General features: G+C 49.4%; 1 protein-coding gene across 7 annotated transcripts in view; it reads right to left on the bottom strand.

The window, feature by feature from the left end:
* HECTD1 (HECT domain E3 ubiquitin protein ligase 1) overlaps positions 1-25,925 on the bottom strand; it is a 1,011,111-nt gene that overhangs the window by 411,807 nt on the left and 573,379 nt on the right. For 5 of the 7 annotated variants that reach the window (XM_069638480.1, XM_069638479.1, XM_069638478.1 and 2 more), the window contains 2 exons: positions 5,874-6,130; positions 4,936-5,112 (listed from right to left, as the gene is read on the bottom strand). In XM_069638480.1, coding sequence (XP_069494581.1) covers positions 4,936-5,112; positions 5,874-6,130 — 434 coding nt within the window. The remainder of the gene's footprint in view (positions 1-4,935; positions 5,113-5,873; positions 6,131-25,925) is intronic. The other 2 variants (XM_069638481.1, XM_069638484.1) reach the window with 1 other exon arrangement.

The following is a 25,925-nucleotide window of genomic DNA, read 5'->3' as shown; positions in this document are numbered from 1 at the left end:
GTGGTCAGGATGGAGACAGAGGCACTGAGAGTGTTAGTCCTCCACAAACACGTTCCTCAATCCGCAGCTGGAGCAGAGCTTTTAGAGGGATCCTTCCTCCTCCTCCTCTGACATGGTCCGGCGTGCAATGTAGGCCGATTGGTCTTCTGAAATCTTCGAGGGGCGTTGAAAGACGCCGACAAACGGATCCCTGCTTCTCAGACAAAGGAAGAAAGAGCAAACAGGCCCTATATGACATAGGAACTTTTTATCGAAAAAAGCGAGAAAAGGTAGAAAAGCTCAAGGAGCAAGACACGAGGACTCCCAACACTTGAACGTGCTGTAAAAATCTGAAGAAGGCTGCCGGAGGCGGGGCTTACGGAGAGGGCAGTCATTGGGTGGGCGCCGTAAGACAGAGCTCAGTGATTGGTTCATTGGAGAAAGACAGTTTGTAAGTGAAAGTGAAACTTTTCTTTTACTGAGGATTCCGGCCCAATGACGGGGAATATTCATGAGCATGCGAATCCATGCCAGACCCATGCTGGCGAAGTATGATTTTTTGGAAGAGACAGGGACTTAGGAATTCTAGCCCCTGCCAATTTACCCCTATGCTCTCTAAGAGCCTTGTCAATCATCGCCTGACAGGATATACACTCCTTCGTATGATGCTGCGTGCCGAGGCACCATAGGCAAATGCAGTGGGGGTCGGTGATGGACATCTTCATCCCACAATCCTGACATTTCTTAAAACCCGGCTTGGGCATCGATGGAGTCCATGGTGAAGACATGATGTTTTCTTTAACGAACCGACGAACGCCGTAATTTCTCTCGATGCGAAAGCTGCATCGGAAAAAACAGAACTGAAGCCAACGGCACTGTGTGTTAGGCAAAGTTTGTATGCAGTACCCTCTGCAAACACTACAAACAACTGACAGCATACAGGTATAGGAAATCCAACCTTTGGTTAAAGCTTGTACTACACAGTTTTGGTAGAGTGTTGAGCAGCCAGATTATCTCAAGAGGGGTCAATGTGAGCTGTAGTGGAGTTACAGAGATTTACAGTTACAAGTATTCAAATAAACTCTTACACTCAAGGTTTCTTGAATAAACAATTATTAATTTATTTCAGTTAGAATAAGCCTTCTTCAGAAGGGAGCAATATAATAGTAACACTTATACACTTCATGAAATACACACTCTTAATATCTCTAAATCAGTAGATACCTTTTTGGGATGGCCCACAGACACTACCTACACCCTCAGGTGACTTCATCGCTAGGGTGCTGGGGACATTAATATATCACTGCTGCATTTTGAATCATATGGTAATAAGTCAAAGGAAAAGATTATTTAGAACAAACAAAAGACCACAAATATTCTTAAGCAGGCAAATACTTTCAGATCCTCCAATAAGAGTCATTCAGAGGAAGAGGCTAAAGCAAAGTCAATAGGTCAAAGTCTATGTAAGCTGAAGCACCTCTTTGTAGGTAAGTAGGAAGTATTTGCACAATGTTTTAGAAGTCTTTGAAGAAAAGTAGAATCAAATGTAGGGCCACAAGCTGATTAGACTTGTGAGTAGTAGAAGATGCAAGCAACTCTCCAGCAAGAGGTAAGTTCTCTCAGACTTTGTAAAGTACCTTTAAAAATGAAGAAAAGATGCAGCAGATGACTCTTGTTCCTGTGCATCTCTGCAGATCTCACTATTTCTGGGCCTCAGTCGGGGGGGGACAAGAGGGAGGATGTCGGGGAACTCCTGCACTGTACTGGGACGGTCAAAACTCGCAACCGGCAAACTTCACTTTCAGTGGCTGTTCAGTGTTTCAGCTCCTCACGTCTACCGCAAAAAGCAACACTGCGGTTCCTGGCTGTCGAGATGGACTTTCCTTGCTTCTGGGGTCCCGCCCTCTGTTGAGGGGGCTCAGGCACGGTCAGTCCTGCTTCCTTGGAGTCCGGAGGATCTTCCTGGAGCTCAAGGCCAGCTTAAAAGCAACGCACAAAATCTGGTGTTCCTCTCCCTGGCTATACGGTTTCCAGCAGCAACTCTGTGGAAATTCAACCAGCACTGAGATGGATGTCCAGGTGCTTACTTTGGAGTTGATTGGTCCCACCAACTCAAGGAGAGAAGTCGTCCTTGCAGGGGCTTCTCTGTCAATACGAATTTGGACTTTCAGCACTGCAGCAGGGCTTCACCGGGCAAACCAACGGTCCAGGAGTTGCAGAAGGCGTCCTCTTCAAGTTCTTCTTAGGTTCCTTCGTCCAGTGGTCTACTGCCTTCCAAGCCAAAAGCCTCGCCTTTAATTCAGTTCTCTCCCATTCATTGCAGACTAGCTGTCAATCACCCACCAGGTTGCTTGTCCTTGCCGGACAGTCAGTCGGCCAATCACCACAGAGTGCATTTGGGTCTCCTAGGAGACTAAGCACAGGGAGTTTTCGGGCACCTCCCTCACTGCCTGCCTACCCCAGACACCCTGGAGCCAGAGGGGGGCTTCACTCGTGAATCCCGCCAAAAGGCAAAGCGAACAATTGGACCAAACCTGGTTTGGCGCACAGAGTCAATCTGGAGAAGGACCTTTCCACAAAGAAATGGTGAAAAAAGACGACTGGGGCCATTTTGACACTGCAGCTGCGAACGAAGCCCGTGGTAAATACACACCACAGTAGTTCAAACGAAACCATTGCAACCAGCCATTCAGTGTGGAAAAGGTAACATAAAAAATGTTACATGAGAAGATAGACAAAGGGGATCCTAGGTAACCCCTCCAGCACCCTATTGTAAGATAGTGTGTGCTGGGTCTAGAAAGTTACAAAGGTAAGTAAAGTCAATTTCACTTTACTGCTCTGGGAAACACTGAGAAGGTATTCAAACCTTTGGGAAATCTGAAAGACTTCCCTGTGCCATTGCAAGATGATGCCTATGGAGTTTGCAGACGCCACAACCAAAATAAACAGTGTTCAAAATCACATTAAAATACATGAGAGAGTGGGAAAAAGGGTCTCACTCTCTCCAGGTTAAAAAAAATCAAGTCCTCAAAATCCAGCAAAGTTGCTGGAGGGAATTAGCACATTTCTGAGAATTCTCCCTAACACTCTGCATGCTACATATACTGCGGATGACGTCGACGATCAGATGGATGCCCTCGAGGGAGAGAGTTATCAACGCTACCGAACAGCGCCCTCAGTCGAGAAATTATTTTTCCAAAGCAGATGAAGCTGGAAAGATTATCAAAGATGAGGAATACATGGGAGGACACAATCCATTCGAAATGCCTTTTCAACCATAGGAATACTAAATTTGTGTGAAATCCATTTTGACTGTTAGTGGTATATGTGCATATTCTGCTTTGCCTAGTTTGCAGTGCTACTTTTTTTGCATTAATGCACGTGTTCTTCATAAATAGTATTTGTCGAATATAAAAAAAGGTATATGGACAATACAAATAATGACCTTTCTCTGATGTCAATTGTACATCACACTAAACCACTGCTCCACTGAGACTCGCCTGATGCCTCAGCCTTGTTACCAAGGGAGCTAATGGCTTGACATTTGTCTAAAAAACCTTTGCAGGCCCACCAGGTTGGCTTCACCGAATCCCACACCAGCCCAGGTCTTCAAAAACCTCCCACCATGGCTTTGGTGGAAACCATCCTATAATCTGTTCTAATGGTTAGATACACAATGCTGTGAGGAGCTTGGGTGCTTTCATGCACATGCGTAGAATGTTGAGTGAATGTTTGTGCCACGTGAGGTTGGCAGAGGTAGGGATGTGCAGGTGGGTCCTGTGTGATGGCTATGCTGTAAAAGTGAAAAGTAAAAACAATTAAAGGAACTTCCTTTTGTTATCTGCTCTACAAAAACAGACAAGGGGATTTCTTTATAAACAACAAACAGGAGCCACTGCACAGAAATGCTCTGAACTCACCGACAGTTGGTAATTAAAACTATGCATTTCGCAGGCCAATGGTGTTTTAATGTTGTAGCGAGCGACGTTTCCTTCATGCTAGGAACTCCGCCATACTGGCCATTGATCAGAAAGCTTGCTCAGAATAATAGAACATCTCTCTGAGATGAAGGCTTGCTCACAATTGTGCAGATTCTACTGTCAGTGATCCCCAACCAAGTGAGTGCACATGGAACACAGTGCACACTCATTTTTCTGCTTCACTGTCAGAGACCACTGCCCCATGATGCAGTACCCCCAGTAGAAATCCCACAATCACCAATGTGCACCTTTTCACTTAACAGCATGCCCTGTGGAAGTACTCGAGAGGGCCCATTCACGAGTTTCATTTCCAAAGTCAACTCCCAAATCACCTCTCATTGATGGTACACATGAATCTACGTGCAGCTTGGTTGAAGCACTTGTTCGCTGTCGCACAGCTCCAGTGTCACAACCCACTCCCCAGGTGGTAGTATACATGAAACAGAGCGCTCACTCACCCTTGTGCAGCTTGCCAGGCAGCGTGCCCATGCCCCCTCGGACTGTACATAAGGAGCCTAGTGTTCACTCACATTTGCACAATGCTCCCATCAGTGTGCCCTCAAAGAGCTCATTCACCAATGTATGCTTCCAGTCACCATGACATCCCACTATAGTAATAACAGTCACTCATTGTACAACTTCACAGTCACCCTGCCCAACCCTTATAGTAATATGCACAGAGCATAACGATCAATCATTTAACAGTTTGTGTCACTTTACCGCATTTCCAATTGTATCTACAAAATAATGAGTGGAGTCAGGCGCTCTAGAAAAGCTGTGCAGCTTTCGAGTCACTGTGTCCTTCCACTTACTAGAACACACAGGGCTAGTGCTCCCCAATTTATGCAGCTCTCCTGCCAGAGTGTCTCTCTCTGGAATAGTATAAATGGAGGTGAGTGCTCACTTACCAGTGAGAAGGTCAACTGTCACTATGCCCGACCCCTGTGATAGTGCTCACTTTAGAGCACTCACTCACCGTTGTGCAGCTCACCCGTCACTGTGCCCTCCCCCTGTGAGCTCCCGTCCTGCTCCCTCCACTTCCAGTCAATTCCACGGATGACACGGGCTCCAGGCACCATGTACTTGAGCACCTGGGAGCGCACAAGCCGCCTCTGGCGCCGCAGGTTGGCTTCAGCTTCCTTGGCCGCTTTACCTGCAGAGGACATGGGACATGGCAGGGACAGTAATTAATACAAACGCAGTGGGTAGCCATCACTTGGAAAATGTAGTGTTGGAGGTAATGGACACAGAAGGAGGTGCACAAGAACAGATGCTTGTCAGACCTGTATCTAAGCTATGGGAAGGAGCTGCAATCAAATACCTCAATATCTGCACACAAATAATTGTGCCTATGTGAATGTCAGACATGATTCACAAGAAATTTTGGGCAGGCGCTCCAACCCTTCCAGAAACTATATGGGGAGTCGGGTGATGCCCATTGCCCTTGGTAGCAATGTTACTTCCCCAATAAAACAAGTCTTCATGGTCTGCACTATACGCAGCATAACCCTCCCTGGGCTGACGCAGCAGCAACATCCCTCGAGTTGCAGAGCAGAGTATTCCAACAGGTCAGACAGTAAAGCTATTCATGAGGTTAGACAGTGGAAAGAGTTAAGGTTTTTACAGAATTAGGCCAGAACCCAAAGTCTAGCTATGCTCCTTACGACTGCTATTAAAGGCTGCATTTGAATTCTTATCAAGTACCTCTCAGGGTGGTTACATTCTACAAGTATCGATTTACCTAGAAAAACTGCACATGGCAAATACTATTATGAAAACAATGGAGCTGTATACCCACGTTTAATTATACAGCAGCAGTAGTTTGTCTATTATGCCTGGTTGCTGCTCAACCTTTGAATTACACACTAAAATTGCATGGTTTATCTGTACAGCCACACACTCCTCCAAGCTCACCAGACAGTATCCCTGATGCAGGATGTGGCGCAGGAGGGATGGCCGCTGGGGTGGGGGGCATTCGTAGAAACTGTACGTTAAAATGCGTACCAAGCTGGTCCTCGCACACCCCATTCACGGTGCCATAGAGCTCGAAGCCAGACAGCGATAGGTAGTGCGTTTGGCCACTGGCATTTTTGCCCATCTGCTTGATGCGAATGTGCCTCCAGCCTTGCTTCTCATCCTTCGGAGGGTCCAAAGGCCACGTGGCTGTAGATCTACAAATGCAGGTGAAGAGCATTACATTGCGCAAAAAACTCTGCTTTCCTTAGAAAGTCTTATTTTAGTATCAATCGACTACAGGGTGAGCAATGCTTTACAATACTATCTAAACATGAATATTTGCAAACCAACCCCAGTGCATGTTAACATACACAAAGTACTCGAGAGTTCACAAAACCCATCCAGCAGCTACAGAGGTTGCGCTCTGAAGAGGAGGAAAAAAGACCCCCACTCCCCAGCAACATTGTAGTTCTTCAGGGTTAGGAAAGTTTTTCTAAAATCCACCCAAAAGACTAACTATTCTACTTGGCAGTACAGAGCTGCAACTACTAGTAGAGGTCTGCATCACTCAAGGTAACAGTAGTGTATCAGAGAAGCCAGGCTTATCACAGGAGGGAGAGAGGGCTGTAGAGAGGTACAAAGAACGTGTAGTACATATGGTTCAAAGAAAAACGTACAGCCTTAGAATTATGTAAAAACAGTGGTTTATTATATGGGATACATTACTCATCGTAATCTTATTTCTGATGCTTGTATCTGCTTAGATTCACATGTTCTGGATAGTCCGACACCTAATGGTAGTCGCAGAGTATTACAAAATTATTCTTTTGAAAGTCAAAACCAGACGTCGACAGGGTGCGTTAGTAATACTATCCCTAGTGTGACGTGTACTGTACCCCTGGTCCTTCACTCTTCGAGGTCCCTCAGATTGTTTGTTTCTGACATGAGGTTGCATGAAGTGTAACTTGAGTACAGATGTGATAAAGCAGAAACGGTAATAAACCAGAAAACATCTAGGCGCCTTCGACTCCAGTAGGGGAGGAAGGGTGGGCGCATGTGCATCTAAGAAGATACAAGCATTAGAAATACGATTACTGTGAGTAATGCATCCCTTCTGAGGCTTGTGGATCTGCTTAGATCACATGCTCTGCATAGATTAGCAACCAGTATCTGGATAAGGAGGTGGGATGTGAGAAGGTAGAGCTGCAAATAGATACTTTTTTTCCCCCGCTTGTCCCACTTGCAAATCTGCTTTAGAGTAATTGTCAATGCAATAATGCTGTGTGAAAGTATGAATGGAAATCCATGTAGCAGCTTTGCAAATGACGTCTAGATGGACGTTTGCAATGAAGACTAAGGTAGCTCTGGTAGAGTGAACCCTGGAAGTGAAATGTAAAACTCTTTTGGATAGGGAATAGCAGAGCTGTGTGCACTCGACTATCCATTAGGAGAAGGCGTTTTTTCATATGTGATCGGCCTCTCTCCCAGGTGCTTTGGAAACAGAGCAGGTCTGTTTTCCTTAAGGGTTTAGTTTTGTTCACATAGTACAAGACCGCCCTCCGTACATCAAGTGCACAGAGGCTTCTTTCAACTGAGTTAGATGCATTTTGAAAGAAGTGTGAAAAACCAGAAAGTGTTTCACGGCCCAAACCCCGGGAATCTTTGCGCAGGTGGCCAGGGCACAGCCATCGCCTTTGGATCCAGACCCTGAGGGTGGACCAGAGTGGGAGGATCGCCTGGGTGAGGGGTCTTCGGGGACTGGGACACTGAATGGTGAGATGCAGTATTCCCCCCCCCCCCCCTTTTAAAACCTTTACTCCCTCTTTCCTGTTCAAGTACATGAATATTGTAACCCCCCCCCTTCCCTACACAAACGCATGTACATTCCCTTTACACACTGGGGAAAGACAGACTCAAGCATGTCCCAGTGTCGTGGTCAGTTGGAGTGGGGAAATTGCCTGGAAAAACTCTCACCTTGTTAGGGAGAATTCTCATTTCTGCACTAATCCTCCCACCATAGAGACCCCCAGCTCGTTTGCTGGAGGTAGGACTTTTATATTTTAACTCCTGCGTGAGTGGGATCATTTTCTCACTCGCATATGCGTTTTCCCCCGATCTGGATTTTATGTTTTCACTGTTTTTGGAGTCTGACAAACTCCATAGGAATCTGCTTTTTGGATAGTGACACACAGAACCTTCAGTGCAGAGTCACTGAGAAGTCCTTTGGATTTCTCTTAAGGTTTAAATACCTTTTCCTGGGTGAACTATTGTTCCCAAGAATAGTAAGGTGAAATTGATCTTACCTTTTTACTTTTTAGGTCCAGCACACACCATCTTATGTGGAGGGCTGGGGGGTTACTTCGAAGCCCCTTATCCTACTTTCTCATGTAACATTTGTTACCTCACTACTTTAAATGGCTGGTGGCAGTGGTTTAATTTTTACTACCAGTGTGCATTTTTACCGCCGACTGAACCCTCAGCTGCAGTACAGCACCCATGGGTGTCCATTTTGTCAAAATGGCCAGTCTTTTTTCGCCATTTTCTGTTTGTGAGGTCTTTCTTGGCTTTTACTCTAAGGCGAGACAGGTTTGAGCCCTTTGTGTGTTTTGCCTTTGGTGGGCTTCAGCCCTGAAGCCCGCCCCTGGCTCCAGTGTGTCTGAAAGGACAGGCTATGAGGGAGGGTCCCAAAACTCCCTGTCCTTTGTCTCTAGGAGTGCCCGAACAAAAAAAGACCTGAAGACTTAAAATGACAGCCACCCTGCTGTGTGATTGACAGCCTAGGCTGTGCATGAATGGGAAAACTTGCTTAAAAGGCGAGGGTTTTGGGACTAGAGGCAGAGTCGAGCACTGGAAGAAACATCCGAAGCACAAAATGTGAAGAGAAGCCCGCTGCAACCTCCTGGACCTCGAAGTACCGGTAAAGTCCTGCTGCTCTGCTGACTTCCTTTTTCGTATCGACAGAGAAGCTCCGGACGGAACAACTTCTCCCCTTAGTTTAGTGGGACCAACTAAACCCAAAACCAACTCCACTTTGGCGCAATCCCCGATTTGCTGTTCCTCTCCGTTGCTGCAGTGGTCAATTGTCTATAACCAAGTGCAACGTCTGCCACGGAACAAATCCAGCTAAAAGCTCCAGGAGCCTTCTAAGGACACTCCAGAAGCGGAAAATCCCTCACCAGAGTCCCGTCACCAGAGTCCCGGACCGATGGAGCAAGAAAAGTCCAACCACAGTTATTCGATCGGCGAAGTGCCGCTGAATCGGAGGGAGCACGTAGCTGCCAATGTCCTTCCCGAGTACCGCCACAGGACCCCTCCAGATGTCCTACCTCTTGACCCCAAGACTGAGGCTCAGGAACCAGGGTCTGCATGGCTGTAGCAAGACATCCAACCGGACCACTTTTCTTCTAAGCAGAGGTACTTTTTGGGCTTGGGGTACTTACCTTCTTGCCTTAAGTCATGCTTTCTCACTTGAGATTTGCACTTGCTTAACTTTCCGAGTTGATTTCAACTCCTTTTTACACAGGCTTAACAGCTTGTGTTCCTACAGTGATTTAATGAAATATCTGACTTTGTGAAATACTTTTATTCAAAAAGTACATCAGAACTATAGACTTTGTCCAATTGTCTTTGGCTGTCCTGGATCCCAAAAGGCACCTTTCTGAATCCATTGACTTTGGCACTGCTTGTCCTTCAATAGGTTGTAATTTGTTGAACTGCTGGGAAAAGCTTACCAAGATTTCATTGGAAGATTCAATTTGTCCTCACTTGATAAGAAAATATATTCTAACCTTTCTATTTTTCCTTGACCCTTCCTTTCTGAAACGCAGAGTTTGATAAGTATATTGGTGTTATATATAAATGCAATACTATCCTTGTTATTGAAGTCACTTCAGGGTGTAGGGGAAATGTATTTGCATTTGCAAAGAGTATTCACCAACTTTATTGATTTTGAAAAGTGATTCCAAAGTGTGCTTAACTGTTACAAACAATGGCCTTTTTAAAGAATGCTCAATTAAAACTTGATGTGTAAATAAACAAATGGGATACATGACTCACCGTAATCGTATTTCTGATGCTTGTATCTTCTTAGATTCACATGCTGTGCATAGGCCAACATCTAGTGGAAGCTGCGGAGTATTACAGTTTGTTTTTCGAAACTCGAAAATGGGCGTCGACACAGGGCGTGCCAGTAATACTATCCCTAGTGTGACGTCCACTGTACCCAAGATCCCTCACGCGTCTAGGATCTTCAGATTGTATTTTTTCTGACATGAGGTAGCATGAGGAGTAGCGTGAGTACAGATAATCCAAGCAGACAGACAGAAAGGTAAGACTACAAGCAATCATGCGCCTTCTCTCAGAGGGGAGGAAGGGTGGGTCGCATGTGAATCTAAGCAGATACAAGCATCAGAAATACGATTACGGTGAGTAATGTATCCCTTCTGAGGCTTGTGGAATCTGCTTAGATTACATGCTGTGCATAGATTAGCGAGCAGTACCTGAAGAAGGAGGTGGGATGTGAGAAGGGTCATGAGCAAATAAGTGTCTTATAACCGCTTGTCCCACTTGTGTATCTGCCTTGGAATGGGTGTCAATGCAGTAATGCTGAGTAAAAGTGTGAATAGAGCTCCAAGTAGCTGCTTTGCAAATGGTGTCAAGGGGTACATTTGCAATGAAAGCCAGAGTGGCCCCAATGCCTCTAGTAGAGTGGGCTCTTGGTGTGAAAGGCAGAGTTCTTTCAGAGAGTGAGTAACACAGCTGGATACAGTTAATAATCCACTTCGAGATGGCACCTTTCGAGACGCGATCCCCCTCTCTGCCTGTAGCTACGGGGACAAACAGCTGATCTGTTTTTCTTAGCGGTCTGGTTTTATTTACATAGTAGAGGACCGCCCTATGCACATCTAGGGTGTGTAGTTTCCTCTCAGCCGAGCTTTGCGGGTCCTGGAAGAAAGCCGGAAGCTCGATGGACTGGTTTACATGGAATTTTGATATAAATTTAGGTGAGAACCTAGGGTGTGTGCGTAAAACCAGTTTGTCTTTATGGACAGTAAAGAAGGGATCCTGCACTGACAGAGCCTGAATTTCACTGACCCTTCTTATAGAAGTAATAGCTACTAAGAAGGCCGTTTTATAAGTCAGGTGTTTGAGACTGCTTTTATGCATGGGTTCGAAAGGGGGGCCCATGAGCTTGGCTAGCACCACATTAAGGTCCCACCCTGGTGGTGGGTTTGAAATAGGAGGGTGAAGTCTCTTTACTCCTTCCATGAAGGCTTTAACTACTGGTACTTTCCACCACAAAACCTTGCTATGGGAAGTGGTGTAAGCCGACAGGGCTGCCAGGTGTACTTTCAGTGAGTTAAAAACCAATCCTGCATCTAGCAGGTGGAGCATGTATGTAACAATAGTGGAAGGAGTGCAATCAACCGGGTTGATTTGTCTACTCTGGCACCAGATAACGAACCTCTTCCACTTGTCAAAGTAACAGTGCCTTGTGTTTGGTTTCCTAGATTCCTTTAGGATGTCCATACACCTCTGTGGCAAATTGAGATGTCCAAACTCTATGACCTCAGGAGCCACACTGCCAGGTTCATTGAGTTGGGTTGCTGGTGCACTGTTTGAGCTTGGTGCTGGGACAGTAGGTTGTACCAGGCTGGAAGTTTGATGGGCTTGCACACCGCCATCCTGCGTAGGTGTGGGAACCACGGTTGTCTTGCCCACATGGGAGCAACCAGGACGAGCGTCATCGACTCTTATCTTGTTCACCACTTTCCTGATGAGGAGTTGGTGGAAAAGCGTACGCAAACATCCCTGACCAGTTCATCCACAGGGCGTTCCCCTGGGAGTCTGGTTGGGGGAACCTGGATGCAAATCCTGGGCATTGTCTGTTTTCGCTTGTGGCGAATAAGTCTATAGTGGGGAAACCCCACTGAGAGAAGAGATCTTCTACGACCTCTCTATGTAGAACCCATTTGTGTTCCTCTGGGAGGGAGTCTCTGCTCAGAGCATCCGCTAGGGAATTGAGCTCCCCTGGAACATGTTGTGATGACAGGAAGATGTTCCGTCTGAGTGCCCATATCCAGATTTTCTGGGCAAGCTGGGACAGATTTGGCGAGCGAGTCCCTCCTTGCTTCTTCAGGTAGAACATGGCTGTTGTGCTGTCCGTCCGGATTTGCACTGACAGGTTTAGTAGGTGGGGCTCCAACGCCTGAAGCGCTCTGAATACTGCCAGAAGCTCTAGCAGGTTGATGTGGTTCTTGCGCACTGAGTGAGACCAGAGACCGTGAGCTGTGTGGTGGAGATGGTGAGCTCCCCACCCCGTCAGACATGCATCTGTAGTGACTACTGCCTGTACTTCGGGATCGAAAAAAAGGGTTTTCACCTGTGCGAGATTCTCTCTTGTCCACCAGTGAAGTCTTTGTACCAGTGTTGGCGAAACGACCACTAGATCGTCCCACTGACTAGTTGCCCGAGACCACCGTTTCGCCAACCATTCCTGCATGGGACGCATGCGCAGGCGCGCGTGGGGGACCAGGTAAATACATGACGCCATCATGCCCAGTAAACGCATTGCTTTGCGTACCGTTATTTGTTGACCGGACTGATAATGCGGAATTTGCAGTAGTATATTCCGAATTCTTTCTTCTGAAGGAAAGGTCAACCCCTCTTGAGTATCTAGGATTGCTCCTAGGAATTGTTTGGAGGTGCTTGGACAGAGCTTGGACAGATTTGGCGTTGATTGAGAAGCCTAACTCGTGGAGGAGGTCGATAGTCCTTTGAATGTTTGTCCTGCAAATTCCTGGGGTTTCCCCCGTTATGAGCCAGTCGTCCAGATAAGGGTACACTGGGATTGCCTCCCTGCGTAGGTGTGCAGCCGCCACCGCCAGTACCTTGGTGAATACCCTTGGTGCCGAAGCTATCCCGAAGGGCAGTACCTTGAATTGGTAGTGTCGACTGTCCACCTTGAAGCGCAAATACTTTCTGTGCGCTGGGAACATGGAAATATGAAAATAAGCATCTTTCATATCCAAGGTTGCCATGTAATCCCCCTTTTTTAGGAGGGGATTACTTCTTGTAGCGTGGTCATACGAAACTTTTGGGGCTTGACATACTTGTTGGCAGGCCGTAAGTCCAATACTGGGCGCATTGTCAAATCTTTCTTTGGCACAAGGAAGTAAGTTGAATAAATACCCTTGTTTACCTGGTGTCCCGGGACGAGTTCTATCGCGTCCTTTTCTAGCAGAATGGCGATCTCCTCGAGGAGAATCTTCTGATGTTCTAAAGAGTGTACTCTTTGTCGTGGAGGATGGTTCCGGGGACGCTGCAGTAGCTCTATACAATATCCTGTGGATACTGTTAACAGCACCCATCTGTCTAATGTGATCCGTTCCCAAGCCTGGATGAAGTTGGAAATGCGTTCCCCTACTGGGGTTGCGTGAGAAGGGACCCTGAACTGAGCGTCACTGCTTTGGTGGAGGCGTGCCGCCTCCCTTGCTGGGGCTGCCTCTGTCTTTACCACAACCTCTCCTATTACCCCTGCCGTAACCCTGGGTAGACTGTTGGTTGTTGTTCCACTGTGTACCCTGCCCCTGGGAATAGTTAGATCCCCTCTGGGAATTTTGGGCGTGTGGGCGACGAAAATTACTATTCCCTCTCTGGTTAGGGGGTTTATTGGTTAACTGGCCAAGGGACTTGAGTGTTTCGTATTCGTCCTTGGCATTCTTCAGTGCGTCTTCGACCGCCTTACCAAACAACAGATCGGTTTCCACCGGTTTGTCCAACAATGATGCCTGGGTTTCTGCCTTAAAACCAGACTGCCGTAACCACGCATGTCTTTTGATAACAGTGCCTTCTGCTATCAATCTGCCTGCGTTGTCCGCGGCGTCGAAGGTTGCTTTCAAAATGCAACCAGACACGGCTCTACCCTCTGCGGAAATCCGAGCTAACTGGCCCTTTAAAGGTTCAGGAGCAGAGGCTATGAGTGCCGCGACTTCTTCCCACTGATGGCAGTTGTAGCTGGCCAACAGGGTGGTGGAGTTTGCAATCCTTGCTTGATAGGCGGACGTTGAGGCTACTTTCCTGCCGAAACCCTATAGTTTTTTGCTGTCCTTGCCGGGAGGAGCTTCGGACGATGACAAGGGTGTTCCAGCCCTCTTACGAGTGTTGGTGACAACTAGGGAGTCTGGCTTCAGATGTCCTCTTATATAGAGAGGGTCAGACTGGGCCACCCTGAAAAGTTTTTCAACCCTGGGATTGACTGCTATGGTGAGGTTCGGGTTCACCAGGGACGGGTCTATTCTGCGCTGAATGGACTTAAGGATAGGGATGGTCTGGGCAACAGGCCTCCTTTCTCCCACTAACTCTTCTGCGAAGTCCCTCTCCTCCTGGACACCGTGGGTGTCAATATGGAAATGTTCTGCTGTGCGTGCGAGAACCTCGTTTAGGAGGGGTTGGTTATCGACCGGGGAATCGGTAAACGGGGCTTCGTTCTCTACCGGGGAATCTACTCTGTATGTTTCCGGGTCTTCCTCTTCCTGGTCCTCATCATCCCCATAGTAGCCCGTCGCGGTTTGCTCTTCTACCATGCCAAATTCTTGGTCCTCACCAAAGGAAGCCTCTCCTTGATAGAGTATGGTCTTGAGTATGGTTGTACCTCGAAGGGGTCTGACCTCATCAGTGTTTCAAAAACGGGGCTTTTTACTTGGGGGGGGGGATAGGATCATTAGAGCCTGAGGGTGTCGCCCCTTGTGGATCATACGAGAGGAAATGTTCTGGATATTTATCATAAAAATCAGCCAAAGAAGACATCCTTGACATGACCCTATCTATGTCTTCACTCGACCATTTTCTGGAACTGGGAATGACTCTCTCAGCAAGTCTATGGTATTTATCTTGAGTAGATTTGCTGGTTTTAGACATATCAGTAGACCTGGTTTTGTCTGTCTGTTTAAGGGGAGTGGTGAGTCTCACAGGTGTGGAAGAGTGCAAAGGGTGCTTCTTCTGCTGTTTTCCCCCTCCCCGTGAGTGGAAAAATGTTTTCCCTGTCCTTTAGTGGCTCCGGAGGTTTTCGACACCTGGCGTCGAGGATCGGGGGTGGGGTCCCTGTCCTTCGAGCGTGGGGCCTCGCTGATTTTGACTGCGGGCTCCGACTCCTGGAGTGCGGCCTGGGGGTGGAAGTCGTCTTCGTCCTCCGACGATCGAACTTCTGTTAGCCTAGGGAGCGAGGCACTCTTGGCAAGAGTGGATGATTGCCTGGAGTCATGCGGCGATCACGAACGCCTAGAGGACACCGATTCGGACCGTTCTGTTTGTGCCTCTTTCCGAGAACTCGACGTCGTCGAGTTTCGGTTGGACTTTGTGTGTTTAGTGTGTAGTGTGTGAAGCGCTTGTGTCGCCGGTGGTCTTCCCCATAGCCGCCCTGCCGGACGACCTTCCGAGGTCGGGGACCTGCGCTCGGCTGTCTTTCGATGCCGTAATGCCCTCGCCGTCCGAAAGTACGGCGTCGCTGCCGTCGCTGAAGGCGCCCTCCACTGCCATGGCCGCCTGCCTGGCGTGGTGGGCCCAACGCTTCGTCGAACGGTCCTTAAGTGTCTTAGGTTTAAACCTACTACACGCTCTGCAGTTCACTTCGGGGTGGTCCCTCGGCAAGCAGAGATTGCACGTGGTGTGCCTGTCGACCCAAGGGTATTTGCGATTGCACTTGGGGCAGAATTGAAAAGGGGTACCCTCAATATGCACCTTGAGGCAGCGGGCTGTTAAGTGTAGGAAATGTATAAGGTGTACCTATATACCAAGAGTGTAGAGTATGTACAACCCCCCACTCTCCCTACTTGCACGGCCGAGGCCAAAGGCCTTCCAAGGCCCGGGCCGAGGCCAGAGGCCTTCTGAGGCCCAAATCCGCCGTGCAGCAGCCGACGGTCGATTTCTTCTCCAGTAGGCGTCGAGTGTCGAAGTTCGACGTTGGGGTGGGGAAGGATGTCAATAGATTAATATTTTAAATATTTTAGCAAAAGTATGGCAAAGGCCAGGGGACTTGTCATGCTCAGATCCTGGTGTCTGCGGAAGCTGCTGAACCCCCCGACAATCCACCCAAAATGTGGCACTCTGAGCTTACATATATATATGTAACCGCTCAGTTTACCTCACTTTCAGGGGAAAGGGGGAAGGGACAAAGAAAAACACCAGGCTGGAAGCTATCAACTCGCTGGTTCTTCACCTGTAGTTAAAACAAACATGCAATACACCTCATTACTCAATGGGTTACTATACTAACCGTAAACTCTATATCCTTTACCAAAATAGTCAAAAATCCATACCTGGTACTTCTCTTCAATATGCCCGGAGAAGTGATAAGCAGACAAGACTTCCTTACTTGTGGACCAGAATCTTAAAGATCATTCAGCCTTCTCAGTAGGTCCATGAATGTAATATTTAACCTTGTAGTTCGTCTTCTCAACCTCAAGATTCTTGAACAAGGTCTAAAGTTCTTCAAATAAGTTTAAGGAAGTTCTTTTAAGTTCTTGTATTTGTTTTTATATATTCTTTTTTAGAGTGTCTTTTACTCAGGAACGAATTTTAAACTTGCGATGAAATCTTCACGTGGAAAGCCAGCACACGCGCTAAAATACAAACTGCGGGAAAAAACACACACGCTTTTCTCCAAGTCGCAGGAAATACGCACACGTGCTGAAAATCCGAATCGCGGGTAAGACGCACACGCGCTAAAGTCCAAGACGCGATAAAAACTCACTCGCGCTAAAGTCCAACCCACGAAAAAATACGCATACGCGCAAAAACCAAATTGCGGGAAAAAAAGCACACGCGCTTTTATTTTATCACGTGACACTTCTGAGAGCTCGCGCGAAAGCTCCACATAGATTAGTTCTTGCGCAGATACGAAACGCGTAATATAACACTCACGTAGAAAAAACCCACGCGTATATGAACAGTAAACGTGAGTCTAAAGTTCACGCTCGCGCTTCACTCTCACGCGCAGAGTCACACGCGCAGGCTCAAAGTAACGGGAAAAAAATCACGCGCTAGTTTGAAATGACACGTTAGGATGAAAACAAACGTACGCGCTTCAGTTTTTTTTAGATACAGATTTGCGATTTCAATCCCTTAAATTAATAACCTTTTTACAAAGTTCATCAAAAATGGAAAGTCACTTATCTTGTGATTGAGACTTGAAAACTTCTTTTCTCAGAAAATTGGAAATTTCTCACTCCCGTCCTGTGTCTCCACCAAACTCCATACACGACTCCTGTTATACTTTCAAAGATTCCGCTCGACTGCTTGAAACTTGTCACCCTTGAACAAGTTAAGCAGGAGCTGCAAGGCACACGACCTCTCAGCTGGGCAAAGACGATGAAAGGCAGTTTAGAATGTTCACTGTCCTCCCTATAAACAATCTCCAGCCAATTAGAATTTAGACTGAGAACCTCCATCTTGGCTTGGGGCATTTTCCATAGACTGCAATGAAGGTTAAGGGCAAAATTGGCGGTTTAAAAATATAACCCATAATAACTTCCCAAAAACTTTCTATACTAAATATGTGTCTCCCCTGACCCAATGCAAATGAATATATGATACTGTATGTAAAGAATGTCTCTCCAACCTGACAGTACCTGACAGGACTCTGCAAAATGCTTCCGACCAGTATGGCGGAAAAAAACAATCTGAGGATCCTAGACGCGTGAGGGATCTTGGGTACAGTGGACGTCACACTAGGGATAGTATTACTGGCACGCCCTGTGCCGACGCCCATTTTCGAGTTTCGAAACACAAACTAATACTCTGCAGCTTCCACTAGATGTCGGCCTATGCACAGCATGTGATCTAAGCAGATTCCACAAGCCTCAGAAATATATAACTGAAACCTCGAGTGCAAGTGTTGGAACAAGTTACTTACCTGTAACTGTTGTTCTCCAGCATGGGTCTGGCATGGATTCACATGCTCATGAATATTCCCCGTCGTCAGGCTGGGAATCCTCGGTAAAGAAAAAATCAGTATCAGTTTCGTTTCTGATGTGTCTTTCGTAGTAGTAACCAATCACTGATCTCTGAGTCATACTGACCACAGCCAATGACTGCCCTCTACCTAAGCCCCGCCTCTGGCAGCCATCTTCAGATTAGGTAGCACGTGAAGTGGCAGTATGACCAAGTAGAGAGCCGCAGAGGGGTAGGCGGGAGGGTTCGCATGTGAATCCATGCCAGACCCATGTGGAGAACAACAGTTACAGGTAAGTAACTTGTTCCTTCTCCAGCATGGGGTCTGGCATGGATTCACATGCTCATGAATAAAGAATACATAGCAGTACACACATGCACAACCACGGGAGGTGGCAAAGGCTCAACATTAAGCATTACATCAACTCAACATTAAGCAATTCTTACCTCCTCACCAGGCTCACCTTAGGCGAACAGATTGCGCAGCACTGCTTGGCCGACCCTGGACTCCTCCCTGGAATCCCGATCGACGCAGTAGAATTTCGTGAAGGTGTGCGTCGACCTCCACGTAGCAGCCCTGCAGATGTCCAGCAGGGGCACACCAGATAAGAACGCCGTAGTAGCAGCGATCGCTCTGGTCGAATGGGCTCTCGGACGGCCTGGCAGCGGTCGGTTAGCCAACCGGTGAGTGCATGATGCAGCCGGAGAGCCATCTGGAAATAGAAGACTTCGAGAGAGCCTTCCCTTGATTCACAGGTCCAAAGTTCACGAACAGCTGTGATGTCCTCCGGAAACTCTTTGTGCGGTCCACATAGAACTTCAGCGCTCCAGCCACATCCAGCGAGTGCAAAGTCCTCTCGGCCGGCGACGAAGGAGACGGGAAGAAAACAGGTAACACCAAGGGCTCGTTAAGATGGAAGTCCGACGGCACCTTGGGCATAAAGGAGGGGTGCGTCCTAAGCACCACCCTCGAATCATGGAAAGTCAAGTACGGTGGTTTGCAGGATAGGGCCTGGATCTCTCCCACTCGTCGTGCGGAGGTAATGGCCACCAGGAACGCAGTCTTCCACGACACAAACTTCATCGGTGTGGAGTGCATCGGCTCGAATGGGGGCCCCATGAGCCTGGTCAGCACCACGTTAAGTTCCCACGCCGGGGCCGGGGCCTTCACCGGCGGGAACGACCGGAACAGTCCCTTCATAAATTCTTTTACCAATCGATGGGACCACAGGGACGTCCGTCCTGTGGTTCTGGTATATCTGGAGATCGCCGCCAGATGAATCTTAATGGAGGCATGGGCTAGCCCAGTCTTTGCCAGCGATAGCAGGTACGGCAGCACTTGGGGGGCCGTAATCCATAGGGGGTTGATCTTCTGTGCTCGGCACCAGACAGAGAACCTCTTCCACTTATGACCGTAGCATTTGAGAGTCGAGGACGCCCTTGCCTTTGCAAGAACCTCTCTGCAATCGGCCGGTATATCGTAGCCTCCAAACTCTAGCGCTGCAGGAGCCAAGCCTGCAGGTTCAGCGACGCCGGGTCGTGGTGGAAGATGGCGCCTCCTTCTCTGGAGAGAAGGTCCGCGTCCGCCGACAGCTTGATGGGAGGGGACGTTGACAAGTCCAGAATGTCCGGGAACCAGATCTGCCTCGGCCACACCGGTGCGACGAGGATCATCCTGCACCGGGACCTCTTGAGCTGGCTGATGAGTCGAAGCAGCAACGGCAACGGAGGGAATGCATACAGGTATAGGCCGTCCCAGGGGAACGAGAATGCGTCGCCCATGCTTCTCGGCTGGGGAAACCTGCTGGCGAACCTTTTGCACTTCGAGTTCGTCGCTGTTGCGAACAGGTCGATTTGGGGATTGCCCCATCGTCGGAAGAGTTGGTCCACCTGATCCTGTCGCAGTTCCCACTCGTGACACGCGCGCAGCTACCTGCTGAGCAAGTCGGCGATGGTGTTGCTTTCTCCTGGCCAGGTGGAAGGGAACCAGGAACATCCCCTGGGCGACCGCCCAGTGCCACAGATCCTGTGCTACCTTGGATAGGGCTGGGGATCTGGTGCCTCCCTGCTTCCGTATGTAGAACATTGTCGTGGTGTTGTCTGTGAAGATCCGCACCACCTTGCCCTTGAGCGACGGGAGGAACGATTTGAGAGCCCAGAACACGGCTCGGAGTTCCAGGACGTTTATGTGCAGGAGCCTCTGCTCCGGGAGCCAGAGGCCTCTTGCGTGGAGATCTCCGGTGTGGGCGCCCCAACCTTCCAGGGAGGCGTCCGTCGTCACCGTCTCCTGGTACGCTGGTGTCTGAAAGTCCTTGCCCGCCGTGAGGTGCGCTCGAACGCCCCACCACTGAATCGCCCGCCCGAACACCTTGTTGAGGGGAACCCTGTCTTCGAAGGTGCCCGTCGCTTGCATCCAATAGGCGTCGAGAAATTCTTGAAGAGGGCGCATCCGTAGTCTGCAGAGGCGCACCAGGTAGATGCAAGAGGACATCATCCCCAGGAGGGACTTGATGGACCTCACCCTGGCCACGTCCGTGGCAAGCAGGCGCTGGACTTTGCCTAGAATGGTGTTCGTCCGCACTCCCGACAGGGCCGCCAGGCGCCTCACTGTATCGAGCTTCGCTCTCAGAAACAGGGCCACCTGCGACGGCACCAGGTGGGACTTTGGGTAGTTTATGGCGAATCCCAGGTCTGTGAGTAGCTGGACGGTCCTCGCAGTGTGTTTGACGGCGAGTTCCTTCGTTCTTGAGCGGATGAGCCAGTCGTCCAGGTAGGGGTAGACGTGAATCCCCTGCAGGCGCAGCCGCGCCGCCACTGGTGCTAGGCACTTGGTAAAGACCCTGGGGGCCGACTTCAGTCCGAACGGCAGTGCTCTGAATTGGTAGTGTCGTCCCTGGACGACGAACCTGAGGAACTTTCGGTGACTTTTGAGGATGGGAACGTGGAAGTAAGCATCCTCCAGGTCCAAAGACGATAGAAAGTCGCCTTCCTCCAGCTGTCCCAGTACGTGCTGGAGGGTGACCATCCTGAACTTCCGTGATCTAATGTATTTGTTCAGACGACGAAGGTCCAGGATGGGGCACCAGCCGCCCGTCTTTTTCCTGATGAGGAAGTACCTTGAGTATACCCCGGAGCCTCCTCGGGACAAGCTCTATGGCGCCTTTCCTGAGCATCGCCCGTACTTCCAACAGCAGTTGCGGGACGTGATTCTCTTTCCTGGCCACAGGTGGAACGTGAGGGCACTTCTTCAGGAATTCGATAGAGTGTTCTCTTGCCAGGGTATCCAGCACCCAACGGTCGGTGGAGATGGACTTCCACGCGCCGACGAAGTTAGTCAGCCGGCCTCCCACCGGGGTGTTTCGGTGGGGGCCCGAGACCATGGCCGGTTCAGTCCTGCTTGGAGGTGGTGGTCTTGCCGCCCTGGCCACCTTGCCGACGGCGGCGAGGCGCTCCGTGCTTGCCGCGACCCCTGTAAGCCTCCTGAGGCGAAGAGTGTGCCGCCTGGCGGTAGGACGACGAGCCACCGCTGGATCCCTTGGATGCACCCTGTCTGCCTCCGGAGCTCCGAAAGGGCCGTCGTTGTTGAAGGGCTCCTAGGGCGCGGGCCGTCTCCGTGTCCGTTTTTATGGCTTGGAGGGATCCGTCCACCGCATTCCCGAACAAGTTGCTGCCGTCGAACTGCATGTCCAACACCCTGGTCTGGACGTCCTGACGGACGTCGGTCGCCCGGAGCCAACCCCGTCGTCGTAGGCAAACACTGTTGCCCAGCTGGCGGAACCCGGTATCGGCAATATCAGTTGCCACCGTTATGGCGTGGTCCGACGCCACGTCGCCCTCTTGCAGTATTTCCAGGGCCTCGGACCTCTTGTCATCCGGCAGGAAGTCCAATATGGGGCCCAGCTTAAACCAGAGCTCCCTGTCGTAACGGGCCACGATCGCCAGGGAGTTGGCCGCTTTGATCGTCGTTGCCGCCGACGAAATGACCCGCCGCTCCATGGCGTCCAACTTCTTTCCCTCGCCGTCCGGCGGGGAATTCGACGTCGAGGCTCCTGACCCCGCCGCTTTCTAGTCTGGCATTGGCTGGGCCCTGAGGCACAGGGGAGCTGTTTCGGGGACCCGGTACTTCTTCTCGTACCGGTCCCGTTTGGCTGGTGCCGTGGAGGGGTTCTTGAGAACCGACAGGCCCTCCTCCCAGATGTCATTGATTAGGGGCACCGCGATGACCGTCTTCCTCTTGGCCTCCCGGCGCTGATAGAGGAAACCTTCCTTTCTCTGCTCCTCCGGGCAGAGCTGGAACAATTCGGACGCCCTGGCGATCATGGCGTGGAATGAGCCAATCTCGTCGGGCGGCGAGGCCCGCGCGACGGGAGACGGGAGTCCCGTTCCGTCGTCGTCGCCCTCAGAACCCGTCGTGGAGCCCAACGCACCGTCTACTCCCGACTCGTGGGAGGATGAGGAGGGAACTGCAGGCCTTACGGGGGCGAGTGGAGGAGAGGGTTGGGTCCTCCGTCGTTTGTTCTGAGGACTTCCCGACGGGCCCGGTTGCGGGTCCTCTGGCCTGGGCCGTGGGAATCTCGTCCTTATCTCAGAGCATAAGGACTGGATGGCCGACAAAATGGTCGCCGAGCCATCCTGAGGCCTAGGATCCGGCTGAGCCGGAAAGGAAGGTCGCTCTTCCTCACCATCGTCGTCTTCCTCGGTTATCTTCCGAGGAACTTACTGACGGGATCGAACCTTCCCGAAATGTTCGAGGGTCCTCACGGCCTCGGTCAGTTCCTCCTCTGAGGCTGACTCCGAGCTCGAGGAGGGCACAGTGCCCCCCCTAGTTTCTTCCACCACGGCGGCCACGACGATTGGTTGAAAAGAGGATTCCCTCCTTGGCGGCAGGGAAACTCTAGTCCCGGAGGCGGTCTCCGCTGGCGGTGTCTCTGCCGGCTTGGCCAGAGTCGCCGCGATAGCCTCGATAGAGGCCTTTGCCTGCTGGGTAGGGGCCTTGACCACCTTAGGTGCGTCCCGGGCCCTCTCCTTCGGGGAAGGGGCGACGCCTCGCTCCCCCTCTTCCGAGATCGGACGGGGCTTCTCCCGAAGCTTACCCTGGGTCTCGGACTTCCTCTTCCCCGAACCGGAGCGTTGGCTTGTGGTTGACGGTGCCGGGGAAGGTGCGCCCTGCCTGGCGACTGAAGAGCCCGACCTTTCGGCGCTCCCGGAGCCAGCGGACTCGCGGCGCTTGGCCTGGTGTTGGGCCCCCGTCGCCGGGGCGCCCGCACAGGACTTAGAAGCCCGCTCGGACCCTTTCTTCTTCTTCTCACCCGTCGAGCCCTTCTCCAACCAGCTTGCGAGACGGGATCGACGGTCCCTCATGGTCCGCTCCGACAAGTTCTTGCAGAAATGGCAGTCCTTCTCTACATGAGTCTTGTCCCCATGAAGACAGTAGAGGCATCGCGAATGTTCGTCTTCCTTAAACACATTCTGCAGCCCGCATCCAGGGCAGCTGCGAAACAACTTGGGACCGGGTGACAAACTCGTGTCCTGGGCCATCTCGAAGTAGGCTGCGAATCTTCTGGAATCCTCCAAGAAGTTGATTCGACGAAATCTTCACCCTTGAGGGGCGTAGGAAAATCCCGCAATGGATTGCCGTTAACGGGAGTAGAAACGGTGGAGCTTGAGGCTCGATTAACCGAAAAAAAGTGAAAATTCACCTGAAAAAAAGCGCAAAACACGCAGTAAAGCTCGAGAGCTAAGCACGAGGACTCCCAACACTTGAACGTGCGGTAAAAATCTGAAGATGGCTGCCAGAGGCGGGGCTTAGGTAGAGAGCAGTCATTAGCTGTGGTCAGTATGACTCAGAGATCAGTGATTGGTTACTACTACGAAAGACAGATCCGAAACGAAACTGATACTGATTTTTTCTTTACCGAGGATTCCCAGCCTGACGACGGGGAATATTCATGAGCATGTGAATCCATGCCAGACCCCATGCTGGAGAAACTTGGTTACTTGTTTAGACTGATTTCATCTTTAACAGCTCTACTGCTCACATTTATCCCTCTTGAGATAGGCCTGGCTGCTCAGTCACACTACCAACTTGTGTAGTACAGATTTATACCCAAAGGTGGGTTAACTAATACCAAGTAGATAAGTCTTCTGTAGTTTCACACAATATGACTGCACCAATTCGTACCCAACACACCTGAATCCCCTAAACCTTCCCCACCTGGATAAAAGGCAGAACACAGGAACACACGTCGAGCAAGGCAAGGAACGACAGAGCACATGGAGGAGCAGCCCATTCAAGACCGCCGCTGAATAGAGGAAGTCAGAAAGAAAGCCGAGGAACGAAACCAAGGAGGGAGATGCCCTTGGGCCGTTTGACAAGTAATCGTTGGGCTGTTGAAAACTCGGAAGCAGCACGTGTGAGGTGGATAAGGGAGTCCAGAGAATCCTGTAATGCGTGTCCGGGATACCAGGGGCCCACCTGCCTGACTATTCAGCGTAGAAGCGCAGCCACCGTGGTATCGCCCTTGGCTACATGATCACAGCCATGAGCTGAACCTTGTATACAGCCAGTGAGTTGAATGCAACTGTGTTAAAACGGGATGCGTATGAACGAAGGTTACAGGCGGCAACTAAGTGTCCTATGAAGTCGAATGGAAAAGTCATTTGATGAAAGACAAATGAAAAGTGAAAGCGAATATCATTTTCTCAACTCTAGTAGTGAACGCACGATGACAAGTAGCAGAGTGGTCCGGCACTGCGTGGGTGCGCAATCGAAAGGTCTCTGCCTGAATGTATCCCGCTAACAGAACTTCTGAAATGTGAATATAATTTATGAGGAAGAGAATCAAAGTGGTCCTGCAAGGGTTTAAATCAAATCCTTTGCACCATCGAATGTCTTCGGTTTGTAGTAAACCGTGAAATAAACAGGAGTGTGAGCCTGACAGAGGGTGACTCAAAGTGGACGTAGAAGACTTTTGTTGCTTGAAAAGTAAGCTCCTGGGGAAAGTAACTTTGAACACATTTCGTTGCACTTTTGTCTTGCAAGGCAGAAGCCTTCCTTGATTGAGCAAGAGACTTTTGGTTGAGGAGAGCCGATTATATGACCTGGAACCGTGCCATTGTGCTTAATCAAACTGAAGTGTGTTCCAAGCCCAAGTGTGCTGGTGGATAGTAGATACAGTTGGTCCGAGCCCAGCAGAGGGAGAGATTTTCTTAAGTCCAACTAAGGGCTTAGTGTCAGGCAATAATTTAAGTAGTAACCCTGTGGAGACTACACAACAATTGTCCTCTTGGTAATAGGTAACCCACCTTTTAGCATAGGACTGTACTAAACAAGTTGGTAGTGTGACTGAACAGCCAGGCTTATCTCAAGAGGGGTAAATGTGAGCTGTAGCAATGAAATTCGCAAATACAAGTAGCCAAGTAAGACTTCTACTCAAGGTTTTAGTTATAAATAGTTATTTAACATCAGTTTTTAAATCAGCATTATATAAAAAGGACAATATAGGTAACAATCAAATATACTTTAAAATACTTTTCCAGAATCAACACAAAGGTAGTAGATAGTCTTTAGAGATGCTTTTTACACACTTCATACACCGAGGTGACTTCACTAACTACGACAGTAATGGCATTTATATAGCACTAGTACACTTTGTAGATTTTGAAGTTTGTAGAAAGGAAAGGTTAAAGGAAGGAAAAAGGGTTACAGGTTCTCGGGGCATGTGAGTATACTTAAATCTGCCAATGAAGTCTAGACAGGACCTTTCCCAGCAATAATACTTAAAAACCAAGATATCACCTCTGAAGGACAGAAAATGACAAAGTCAAATAGACTGGAAGAGTCTGCAGGGAGCCAGGACAGCCAAGGTCAATTGGAGCACAGTCTGTGGAGCTGAGGCACTTCTTAGATAACAAGGTCTTGCACAAAGTTAGAGAGTTTCTGAAGAAAATCACATTAAGGTCAACAAGGTGCTACACTTGTGGAGCGTAAAGCTGAAATCAAAGTAGTTACTGCAAGTCTCAACTGAGACGAGCAAAGACGTTGCACTTGACTATGGATTT

The sequence above is a fragment of the Ambystoma mexicanum genome, chromosome 14, assembly GCF_040938575.1.
Source record: "Ambystoma mexicanum isolate Mex_15411 chromosome 14, UKY_AmexF1_1, whole genome shotgun sequence".
In the NCBI taxonomy this organism is placed as follows: domain Eukaryota; kingdom Metazoa; phylum Chordata; class Amphibia; order Caudata; family Ambystomatidae; genus Ambystoma; species Ambystoma mexicanum.
The sequence above is the reverse complement of the archived record's forward strand: the minus strand, read 5'-3'. Positions and strand labels throughout refer to the sequence as shown.